Genomic DNA, 12,983 nt, shown 5'->3' on the forward strand with positions numbered 1-12,983 from the left:
TCTCTTTTTTTAAAGGAAGTAAACATTTATATTTAACCTTTGAACATGAATTCCATATATACTGTATATTGTTTATGTAAAATAGTATCTGAAAAAATGAAATCATAGTCTTGTATAAATACTTACTTAATATAGTATCTCATGCCATCTGCAGTGTATGCCTCTTCCCATCCATATGGTAAAGCTGAATAATAAAGTTTACAATATACACTGGCAAGACATAATGAGAGGCCCATGGGCCAAAATGCTCACCTGAGTCAATATGGCCCTGCTGTTCTTCATCAGGAGTTCGAATTTTTTATGTTTTTCCTTTTCCAACAAAAGTTTGTGTTAATGACAAAATCTTAAAGAGAGTGTCAAGTCATAATATTTTGACCAGAAAATAATTCATATAAACCAGAAGTAGTCAAAAAACAGTTATTTTCATAAAAATATATTCAGTGAAGTTTCCTATATGATCAATCCGTTATTTACATTCATTTCGAGCACTTCCTGTCAAACCGGTTATTTTCATAAAAATATATTCAGTGAAGTTTCCTATATGATCAATCCGTTATTTACATTCATTTCGAGCACTTCCTGTCAAACCGGTTATTTTCATAAAAATATATTCAGTGAAGTTTCCTATAGGATCAATATGTATTTACATTCATTTCGAGCACTTCCTGTCAAACCGGAAGTGAATTAAAAAGAACCGAAAGGTAGTTTAAAAATTGATCGATTTTATATCACTGTTTCTAAACTAAATATATTATAGTTGTTTCTTCACCAATTGACTGATTTCCGTCAAGATCCTATCGGACGGGAGTCCTCTCACTGCTCGCAAAGAAATCACATTTAGTTTCATTATATATTCCTATGTATAACTGTCATCCTTGTTGTGACCCCACCCTACCCCAGGTGTCAAGATTTTTATAGATCTGGCCCCACTCTATCCCTCGGGATAATGATTTGAACAAACTTGAATCTACACTATTTCAAGATACTTTCATATCAATGTGTCTTAACAGGGCTTTGCTGTTCTTGAGAAAAAGATTTTAAAGATTTTTCCCCCCTTTTTTTCATACATCTGTATGTTAAACTCTGATAGTGCATTGTGGCCCCACCCTACCCCTAAGGGTCCTGAATTGAACAAACTTAAATCTGCACTACCTGAGAATGCTTCCTTATCAATATGACTAATCATGGCATAGCTGTTCTTGAGAAGAATAATTTTAAAGATATTTTAAAGATTTTAAAGATATTTTCCTATACATGTATATTTCTATGTAAAACTTTGATCCCCCATTGTGGCCCCACCCTACTCCCATTTGAACAGACTTGAATCTACACTACCTGCGGATGCTTCCATATCAATATGACTAAACTTGGCATTGCTGTTCTTGAGAAGATTTTTAAAGATTTTTTTCCTATATATTCCTATGTAAAACTTTGATCCCTTATTGTGGCCCCTCCCTACCCCCAGGGGTCATGATTTAGACAAACTTGAATCTACACTACCTGAGGATGCTTCCATATCAATATGTTAAACTTGGTCTTGCTGTTCTTGAGAAGGTTTTTTCTATATATTCCTATGTAAAACTTTGATCCCCCATTGTGGTCCCTCCCTACCCCTTGGGGTCATGATTTGGACAAACTTGAATCTACACTACATGAGGATGCTTCCATATCAGTATGACTAAACATGACTTTGCTATTCTTGAGAAGAAGATTTCGAAGATTTTTTCCTATATTGCCCTATCTAAAACTTCAATCCCCTTTTGTGACCCCATCCTATCTCCAGGGGTCAAGATATGAACAAACTTGAATTTACACTATGTAAAGAAGGTTTCACATAAGTTTCAACTTTTTTGGCACAGTGGTTTTTGAAAAGAAGAGTTTCAAGATTCCACCAAATTTTTACTATTTCTTAATTATCTCCCCTTGAAACAGGAAGCAGCCCTTGATTTAAAGAAACTTGAACCTAAGGATGCTTTGTGGCAAGTTTTGTTGAAGTTGGCCAAGTGTTTCTGGAGGAGAAGTCAAAAATGAGTTTACAGAAGGATGGACGGACAGACAGACAAAAACAACCGACAAGATGTGAATTAAAAAGCTCAGGAGCTTTCAGCTCAGGGGAGCTAACAATTTAAGTGCAGTCTACGTTTTCAAAAAATGTTGATTAAATAGTTTTTTTGTTGAATGCTTTTTCTGAACCTTACATACATGTACAAGTGAACTTCCATGTCATTTAAATACAAAAATTTTTGCTTATGCATTAATAACATGGATTCTTTTGCATGAAAATTTGGAAATCCCTGAACTACTTACGATCTTTCTCTATAATGGATCGGACAGCAGAAACTACTTCTTTAGCCTCAGCAGCGAGAGCTTTTGGGTTGGATTGTTTATGTCTGCCCAGGTATGCTGGTGGACGAGTGCCTCTTGCTGGATCACCTTTTCTGTAGTAAATATCGAGATTTAACATCCAAAGTCATTGTGAATTTCACACTGTTACCTTAAAGCAATATGAGCTGCAACTTTGATGTCAGAAATTTTTGTTTCAATATTGTAATTAACTAGTTCAATGACAGAAAAAAGAATGTTTATAAACTTCTGTTATTCATATTTGTGATGGAAGAACTATTTCTAAGCTTTGATTGAAGCAAAATTACATTTTTGTCGTCCTGTACAATATTGATTTCTTATACAATACTATACATTCTATAGTACAGAATTATTTCTTTCAAAAAAATTAATACTTTATTTTAGTTTAATTGATCATAAAGGTTTAAATTACATAAATATTTATCATAACAGCACATTTTAACAGCAAAATAAAATTCTCAATAATGCAGCTCATATTGCTTTAACTTGGCAAGACTTACTTTACTCCTGTATTGTTTCCTTGTGACATCATTGCTTCATGCACATTCTAAAATTTAACAAAATATTAAATACATTATCTTATTTATTAAGTAACTTAATACAATGTATGTTAAAACATGGCCTGGAGCGAATCATCTCACCTCTGCAAACTGTAACAGCTTTTCAGTGGCTACTTCATATGTCTTCTTTTCTGCCTCCAGCTTCTTCAGCTGACAGGAAAACACTGTCATTTGTTGCTGTGTATCTACATTATTTGTCACATTCTGAAATTATACATGTATATAACAAATATAAATATATTTCTATACTTTCTATAATTATACATAAGACAGTTGGTTCCTTAGATGCAAACATTTTCTGTGACCAAAACCTTGTACATAATGTATCCATTTTATCTACTGTATACAGGGAAACTTTCGCCCCCGTTTTATTTTCTCCCTACTCACAAGTGGGCGAATTTAAAACGGGGCGAATTAAAAAAATACAGTATTTCTTAAACAAAATTGTGACTGGGTGAATATAAAACTGGGAAAATTTGACTGCAAGTGTGAAAGGGTGAAAATAACCCTGTATACAGTATTAAACATGTGTATAAAACAAATCCATTTAAATCTAATCATGTATCTTCTCCTTGGACAATTAGGTACTTTTAGTACTCACAGTTTTGCGTTCCTCCTTTAATTTGGCCACCTCAGCCTCCAGAAGCTGTACCACCTCTTCGTAGTCCTTCTCCACGTTCCGAGCCTCTCTCTGGGCTCTCTCTGCGATCTCCACCTTCTTCATCGCACCCTGGGCTTTCTGTAGAATTGTCAAAATTAGCAATCAGGACATCTGGTGTTTACTCACAGATGTATTAAATATGTGCAGAAACTTACCAGCTGTATGTTATGTAGCTCTTCCTCTGCCCGGCATCTAGCAGTCTCACTTTCCTGTAGCTTTAACTGTAATTATACACATAAACAATGACCAGTTCACTCTATCCTTTCCAGGTTAAAATCAAGAAACAACAATGAAAACGACACAATATAAAAACAATCTAATCATTTTATGAAATACAAAGGATTCACTTCACAATAATAACTAGAACTGTCCAAATGGGACAAATACCCCCGCTGGGTTTTTCAGAGAAGGTACCAAATCACTAATGTTTTCTAGATGTGAGAGGTGTTCACAACTTCCTTAAACATTTAGAGTGAAAATTTAATTACTCATTATATTTTTTTTTAATGAATGAAACTAATGTGCAGCCTAATAAAACATCAATACTAATAATTACAGTGTTTTTAATTACACTGAAAAAATAGTTTGCAGGTATCTGTCATCTTTGTGAGACATGACACTCTGCAAATTGATTGAATGTTGAAAAAAAATATATCATAATTAATTATACAAAGTCAAATTGGTCTTAATACCTTTATATCAAACTCATTTTAAAAATAAAACGCTGTTTTCAGTAACTATGTATTTTGACAGACATAAATTACAATATTAAGAGGCTTAGACAACAGAGATCTTTATTTCTTTCTGCCCAATTCCCAGGAGATATAGATAAGAACTGCTTGATCAGAGATGCCCTCACAGCTTCCCACACTGAACTCATTAATTAATCTTTCACTGGATGCTTGTCCACTCATTACTCCAAAGGGACAAATAAATTTACACTATCTGCTGTGTAATGTAAAAACTGTTTTTAATATTTTGTGATTTTTTTTTTTTTTAGTTCTGATAAGTAGTTTTAAGCTGTAGTCCACATTTTTGTACAGTTGTTCTAGATTCTATGTCTCAAACCTTAGACATAAACCCGAAATGACTAAGTCAATAAAAATGAAAAAAAAAAAAACACCTGTAAAATGCAGAAAAATTATCAAATAATGTTGAAAATACCAGGTGCACATCTTCATATGGTAAATAATAAGTGTACAAATTTTCATACAAATCTATGCAATAGTCTCTGGGAACAGATCCGAGTTATTAGAGTGAAAATTTAATTACTCATTATATTTTTTTTTAAATGAATGAAATTAAGTCGCAGCCTAATAAAACATCAATACTAATAATTACAGTGTTTTTAATTACACTGAAAAAATAGTTTGCAGCTATCTGTCATCTTTGTGAGACATGACACTCTGCAAATTGATTGTTGAAAAAAAAATATCATAATTAATTAAACAAAGTCAAATTGATCTTAATACCTTTATATCAAACTCATTTTAAAAATAAAAGGCTGGTTTCAGTAACTATGTATTTTGACAGACATAAATTACAATTAAGAGGCTTAGACAACAGAGATCTTTATTTCTTTCTGCCCAATTCCCAGGAGATATAGATAAGAACTGCTTGGTCAGAGATGCCCTCACAGCTTCCCACACTGAACTCATTAATTAATCTTTAACTGGATGCATGTCCACTCATTACTCCAAAGGGACAAATAGATTTACACTATCTGCTGTGTAATGTAAAAACTGTTTTTAATATTTTGTGATTTTTTTTTTAGTTCTGATAAGTAGTTTTAAGCTGTAGTTCACATTTTTGTACAGTTATTCTAGATTCTATGTCTCAAACCTTAGACATGAACCTGAAATGACTAAGTCAATAAAAATGAAAAAAAAAACACCTGTAAAATGCAGAAAAATTATCAAATAATGTTGAAAATACCAGGTGCACATCTTCATATGGTAAATAATAAGTGTACAAATTTTCATACAAATCTATGCAATAGTCTCTGGGAACAGATCCAGACAAAACCACATAATAAAAATGAAAAAACACCTGTAAAATGCAAAAAAATTATCCAATCATGATGAAAATACCAGGTGCACACCTTCATATAGCAAATAATAAGTGTACAAATTTTCAGAGAAATTCTTGCAACAGTTTCCAAGAAATGGTCCGGACAAAATCTCGTCTACAGACGGACGGACAGACGGACATGCTGATTCCAATATACCCCCCTAAACTTCGTTTGCGGGGGTATAATAAATATGTAACTTCTATTAAAAAAAAAGTAGAATTTTTTTTTTGTAGACTAAAATGATTCCATAACTCCATACCCTGAGTCTTTGAACTTCCAGATGTAAGTCTTCCCTTTCCTGTTGAAGGTCACTGTACTCATCTCTACTGCTATGTAGGTTATTTACCTTTAAGGAATCAGATTTAGTTGCAGGTGAAAATATAGAGAGAAATCAATGCAACATGTTTTATAACTTTTTAAAATTTTATCACTTTGAAGAGAAGGAACAAAATGGAAAATAAGTGATTCACAAACAAGAGGCCCATATTCCTATTTAAAATTTGAATGCCCAAACTGGCCCTACCCCCTGGGGTCACGATTTGAATAAAAGTATATCTACACTATTTGAGGATGCTGCCATACATGATGACTAATCATCATGACTTTGATGTTCTTGAGAAGAAAATTTTTAAAGATTTTTCCTATGTATTCCTATGTAAAACTTTGATTGCCCATAGTGGCTCCACCCTCTTCCCAGGGGTCATGATTTGAACAAACTTGAATCTGCACTTCCCCAGAAAGCTCTCACATAAGTTTCCTTTCTTCTGGCCCACTGGTTCTTAAGAAGATTTTTAAATTACCCTACCCATTTTAACTATTTCTTAATTATCTCCTCTTGGAAGGGGGTGTGGTCCTTCATTTGAACAAAATTGAATCCCCTTTACTCTGTGCCAAGTTTGGTTGAAATTGACACAGTGGTTCTGGAGAAGAAGATGAAAATTTGAAAAGTTTACAACAACAATAACTACAATTACAACGACAGACAAGGGACAAGTTTTAATCAAAAAAGCTCATTTGAGCCTTCAGCTCAGGTAAGCTAAATATACATATTTTACTGAATTCTATGCACTTTGAATCCAAAAAATTTAAAAATTTCATCAAGAGTAGAGGAGATTCTCAACAAACATATAATTACATGTTAGTTATGAAAATAAAAGAATAACACTTACTGAGTATCTGAAAGGTGGTGGCTCCACTATATCTGTAATATCATTAGCAGCAAACAGCATGGCACGTGGATCAATTCTTTTCTTCAGAAGCTCTTCTTTAAACACGTCTCTGACAACAGCTACAAAATCTGTAGATTGCAGGAAAAACAAGTAAACAAGAGCTGGACTAAATGGCCTAAGGGAACAAATACCCCAGTAAAGCATGCTTAGATCAGGTTAACATGTATCTAAAATACAATATACAGATTTAATCCTGCCATCATATACTTTAACCTTTATTTATGTTATTTGTTCTGGCTTGATTAGTAAATGAGTATTTTGCCATCCACACACAGATCTACAATCTAAAGTGAGAAAACCCAACAAGAATGCAAGTCTTCTTTGATTGGTCCAGCAAAATCAATTGATCCAATCACATCTCAGGGGAAAAGAAAGAATTTGACAGGACAAAGGTTTGAGAGGAAGTAGTGTATCAGAAATACTTTGCTAGCAAAGATGGTTTCAGGGACAAAATTTTCTTGAGCTCTTTTTGTTGCTAAAATACAGTCAAATCTGTATTATCTGACCTATCAAGGAAAAATTCTAAATGGTGGTCGCTTAAAGCAGGGAATCATATTCTAGAAATTTTCAAAGAACATGAATAAAAAGGAAAGAGAACAAGAGGCCCATGGGCCACAACACTCACCTGAGTAATTTAGCCCTGCTGTTCTTCAACAGACTTTCCCCCATGTAATACCTATTGTGGCCCCATCCTATCCCCAAGGATCATGTTTTTAACAATTCGTAATCTACACTACTCCAGGACGCTTCCACATAAATTTCAGTATTTCTGGCCCAGTGGTTCTTAAAAAGGAGATCTTTAAAGATTTTTCGTATATACAGGTATTTCAATGTAAAAATAAGATTCATTATTGTGGCCCCACCCTACCCCCAGGGATCATAATTTTAACAATTTAGAATCTACACTACCCCAGGATGCTTCCACATAAGTTTCAGCTTTTCTGGTCTAGTGGTTCTTCAGAAGAAGATTTTGAAAGATTTTTTCTATATATTTCAATATAAAACTTGGATTCCCTATTGTGGCCCCGCCCTACCCCCGGGGGGTCATGATCTTAACAATTTAGAATCTACACTACCCCAGGATGCTTCCACATAAGTTTCAGCTTTTCTGGTCCAGTGGTTCTTCAGGAGATTTTGAAAGACTTTTTGTAACAAATTCTATACCTTTGAACTTTCTCTATAAACCTTGAGACAGGGTCAAAACACATGCTTAGGTCAAAAGCAATCTTTGATCATTTAATGTTTTTTCATGACAAGTTATTGCCCAGACAAGATTTGCACAGTCAATGAATGAACACAGAGAAACTCCTATATGTAGTACCCAGTTTGTTTTACAAGGGCTAACATTATGAGAAGGTAATTTTCTGTACAGTTAAACCTGAGAATCACATACAGTAAAACATGGTTATGGTAAGCACACAAATGATGAATTCATGCTTACAGTGAAGCGATTTTCATTTCCCATGGTTTTGAAATGTATTATGAACATAACAAATATTGAGAATTATGTTCATAATGAATCAAAATTGTATATCTCTGGCACTTTGCTTTAAGTGTGTTTTACTGAGCCATTCAACAGTATTGTTATACCCTTATAAATTTCTTTCTATATATTTATTATTATAATAAAAAGTTCAACAAAGCAAACATTTTTTTTCATTGGTCTAACAATTTCATTGTTGACTGGTCTGTCAGTCCAACATAAGAATTGTTAGACTGCAACGTCACTGCTACATCACAAGTAATTAGTTGTCATTCAATATTGGTGGCACAGAAATAGTCAAAGTTTCAAGAGTTACTGTGCATGCTTTTGAAAGATGGCGTCATGGGAAAAAAATGTTTTGTGATAAATAATTTCTGTGATATAATAATTTAATGATTTATTCTTCTTATCTTTGTTGTTGTCATTTTTATTTAAAAAGCCAAAATATGTTCTATCTTAAGTGAAGGGTATAACAAAACAGTTATAGACAGGGATTTGGGCAACATATAATTTGTTGGACCTGAAGGTGAAAATGATGCCCTTGGCTTGTGGCCTCAGGCAACATTTTCATCTTCAGGACCAACAAATCATATGTTGCCCTCATACCCAGTCAATAACTGTATATTATCTAATGTTAACTGTTATAATGTTGACCTTACCTCCATAACTGACCGTTCCTGAGGAGTCTACCTTTAGTTGTTCTCTAAGACTGGCTCCTTGTTCCCCCGAGGGCTCCAGACCAAGGTACTGTAGTGCCTTTTAGTATAAGAAGTGAACAAAATAAATCCATTTATGTGACAAAATGATACAAATCATGCAAAGTCTTTCAAAGTTATTTCTCATTATTTAAGACAAAGGGACAATTTATTTATTAAGCATGCTCTTTTCTGATATCAAAACTACATATTTTCTACAATTTCATATCACTGAGTATAATGAGAGATACATGCATGTAAATAATTTGCACAGAAATTTTTGAACATTTTATTTTAAAATGCTGGCTACCTACCACCTCTAGTTTTTCAATCTTCAGTCTTACAGTTGGATCCAAAGACAACTTTCTTGATTTTGATGTGTTTCTGTATCTTGATGATTCGTTGGATGTTACAGATGTGAAAGGGTCAGAGGTCATGCTTCCTTGCACTGGGGAGGGATCTACAGAGTAGATGGTTGGACGGTTGTCATTCATCTTTCTACCTGTTCAAACAAATTTTCATGTTCAAGTGCTTTCATTTCAGACCAATGTAAAATCTTTTCATAGATTTGATGTACAATGTACAGTGTATGTCATAAAAGTTAGCCATTATAAGGTATGGTACTCAGAATATTGCTAATCAAAATAACATTTGGATAAGACCTTATAAAAAAGAAATTACAACTTAAGGACAGATGATAACTTTTTCTAAAAAATCATGAAAACAAGAGATGTTTGTGAAACACTTATGCCCCTCCCCCAATAATTGGAATTTTTCAAGGTCCAAAGGGCATAAATCTGTCAAAAATTGCTCGATCGTACCCAAAACAAAACTTGACCTAGATATTCTTATGATAAATCTGTATACCAAATTTCAGTTTAGTATGTGCAACCTCTGTGAAGAAAATGAATAGAAATTGCAAATAATTGGAATTTTTTTAAGTCCAAGGGGCATAACTCTGTCAAAAACTGCTCAATCATACCCAAAACAAAACTTGACCTAGGTATTCTTATGATAAATCTGCATTCCAAATTTCATTTCAGTATGTGCAACCTCTGCGAAGAAAATGAACGGAAACTGCAAATAAATGGAACTTTTCTAGGTCCAAGGGGCATAACTCTGTCAAAAATTGCTTGATTGTACCCAAAACAAAACTTGACTTAGATATTCTTATGATAAATCTGTATACCAAATTTTATTTCAGTATGTGCAATCTCGAAATTGAAACTGTTGGTGGACCGACCGACCGACAGACAGCAGCAAAGCAATATGCCCTCCCTTCTTCCAAGGGCATAATAACAATAAAAGCCATGTTAATACCAGTAAAATGAATAAGTTTAGCTGCAAAGATTTTAATTTTTCATTCAAAGTTTCACAATAATGTCATAAAAAGTGATGAAAAGTTGTATAGATTTACAAGGATAACAGCAAAAAGGTAGAATTTAACATCAAAGAAATTTAGAATTTTTATATTTGCATCATTTACAACCAAAATATGCTCAAAAATACAATGCGGTCTCATTATTACGATGTTCATTTTGTCACGGGAAAATATCGTAATACCGAGGGCAACGTAATAAAGGTCCCCAATGAAATCCATAAAAACATCGTTTTCAAAGCTTGTTATTTTTGTTTGAGGTGTATTTTTGCCGTTTTGTTCCCTTCTTCTGTTCCAATTCTTAATTAAAACGCTAACACATATAATTTATTAACAACTTATCTTGAATAGATATCTTCATGATGATATTTCTTCTATTTCCTTCATTTTAAAAGAAATATGCATATTTCTTATAAAAAACTTCGGCGATCTTAATTTATCTACCGCCATTTCCTTTTACTTTCGTTTCCGACTCTCTAGATAATGTGTTCGTAAAAATTTCAATAAGCTGTCTTCGTATTAAATTTAGAGTCGTTACTACATAACAACAACAATTTTTAGTGAGCTTTTGGGTGTTCAATGATCTTAGAGCAGCAGTGAACAACTGATGAAAAAGGGCAGTGTGACTGGCATATTTATGGACAGAATTTGACAATACACAAGCTATATGTCAAAATAAATTTGATTGTTTAAATAACTCAACAGAGTTCAATTAGCAGTTCAGCAATTATTGAGTTGAATTTCTGCTGACACCTGTGAGGTAGTCAAAGACATAATCCAAGCTGTTGAAACGTAAGTGAAGTTCAAATTTGGCCCAAATTATGTCTGATACCCGAGCTGTCCATTACCGCAGTTAAATTGGAAACAAAATTACACAATACGTGTTTAACGTACATGCACAAGATTAAATGTAACCTTTTATTTAATAAATAAATTTTATTTATTGACCAAAGTATAAAAGATAAAATAAACTTTACAGAGATAGATAAACTAGAGACTACATTTATAAATAAACAGTTTAATTGTTTAAGAATGGCTTTGACACGATGTCTCCAGTTCTGCTGACCTAGAACAGTCGAGATGTGTGCAGTCAAGCATCACTAATCACCTAACCGGTCTGTAGGTTAACACTCTGTCAGAGCACGGGTGTTTCAATGTTTATTTAGCGTCTCCGTGTCTACCATCGATCAGCACTGAATAAACACGGAGTGAAAAATTATTTGGACAGAATTTTTACATCGTAATACCGAGTCCCGGCATTTTAGGACATCGTAATAAACAGTTCTATTTTGTATAGATTTGTTAAGAAATGGTTTTGTGCTTTGAATTTACAAAGTAATAAGCGTTCTATCTTATAAAACCGTCACCGTAATAACGAGACTGCACTGTATATATGAATCTGGGCATCCATTTTTTGTTTGTATCATCTGTTTTTAATAAAGAATTAATCACCAAAATTAGCATCTAAACAAGTAATCTGCTATACAGGATTTAACTGATCTCAAAGAAACAAACCTAATTAAAATCGATGATAATGAATCAAGTAATCAAGAAACTGAAAGTAAAAGAAGATAAATCCATGTGGACTTACCTTTGTCATGGGGTGTGGATGCCATGCTTGGTATTAAGTGTCTGCCATTTGAAATAAAATGTCCTGGAAGTTGATGTGTCTCTCTTGTGGAAGGAAAACTATCAGGGACTATATGATCCTGGTTAGTTCTGTGGTGGTGTATGATCTAGGGAAGAAAAAGACATAAAGAAGAGGCCCATGGACCACAATGCTCACATGAGTCGCAGTTCACATCTTTGGATTCTTATTACACCTTTGTACTCTCAGCCCAACCTGACTCAATATGTATCATTCACAAAATCCTGAATCTACATAACACTATTTGAAGATGCTTACAAATTAGTAGGAGAAATTGAAGCTTTCATATTCCTTAAAGAAAAATTTAAAGGATTATATTATACATTACTTTAATTATTTGAACCTTTATCAGTTTTTTGAAACAGTACATTCACCTTTGCTTCTGAGAAAAATGCAATAAAATGAGAAAAAAAACCCAGGATTTTTTCCTTAAAAAAAAGGACACATTTAAGCTTTAAATGATACTTTTTGTTTAATGAAAGAATACTGAAAAAAATGTGACATTCAATGTTACTTGATATTTCAGGCTTTACAAGCAGCAGGTCATTTAAACAATGTTAAATAAAGTCATCCAGAAACTGACCTCCTCCCTGGGTGAATGCTGGGGACTTGTTTCCATGAAGTATCTTGGAGAACTACAGGAACTCCTGTCATTGTCTGATGACCCATTCATCAAAATTGCTTTTGAAATGTCTTTTTTTCCTGTAAATATTTTCTTTTTATATAAACATATAGTTTGATATACATATTTTTTAAAAATATTTGTTTTCAGTTTTCCCAGGAAGCGTCTTTTTTATGCATTCATTTTATGATAGTTTTAGTCACAAATGACAATAATATGAAAATATGTGCCCTATTAAAAATGATCTTCTTACAGGTAAATCAATCAATGTA

The 12,983-nt window shown here is 33.3% G+C and overlaps 1 protein-coding gene across 1 annotated transcript in view; it reads right to left on the bottom strand.

Moving 5' to 3' along the window:
• Window positions 1-12,983, bottom strand: part of LOC133173952 (uncharacterized) — a 58,782-nt gene that overhangs the window by 42,687 nt on the left and 3,112 nt on the right. Inside the window, exons 7-18 of the mRNA XM_061309015.1 lie at window positions 12,673-12,791; window positions 12,033-12,177; window positions 9,378-9,565; window positions 9,028-9,124; window positions 6,826-6,953; window positions 5,916-6,002; window positions 3,741-3,806; window positions 3,526-3,663; window positions 3,006-3,128; window positions 2,865-2,911; window positions 2,308-2,438; window positions 127-184 (exon numbers count right to left, since the gene is read on the bottom strand). Coding sequence (XP_061164999.1) covers window positions 127-184; window positions 2,308-2,438; window positions 2,865-2,911; window positions 3,006-3,128; window positions 3,526-3,663; window positions 3,741-3,806; window positions 5,916-6,002; window positions 6,826-6,953; window positions 9,028-9,124; window positions 9,378-9,565; window positions 12,033-12,177; window positions 12,673-12,791 — 1,327 coding nt within the window. The remainder of the gene's footprint in view (window positions 1-126; window positions 185-2,307; window positions 2,439-2,864; window positions 2,912-3,005; window positions 3,129-3,525; window positions 3,664-3,740; window positions 3,807-5,915; window positions 6,003-6,825; window positions 6,954-9,027; window positions 9,125-9,377; window positions 9,566-12,032; window positions 12,178-12,672; window positions 12,792-12,983) is intronic.

This window comes from Saccostrea echinata, unplaced genomic scaffold (genome assembly GCF_033153115.1).
Source record: "Saccostrea echinata isolate AGI-Se365-2 ecotype Australia unplaced genomic scaffold, CSIRO_AGI_Sech_v1 ptg000056l, whole genome shotgun sequence".
NCBI lineage: Eukaryota > Metazoa > Mollusca > Bivalvia > Ostreida > Ostreidae > Saccostrea > Saccostrea echinata.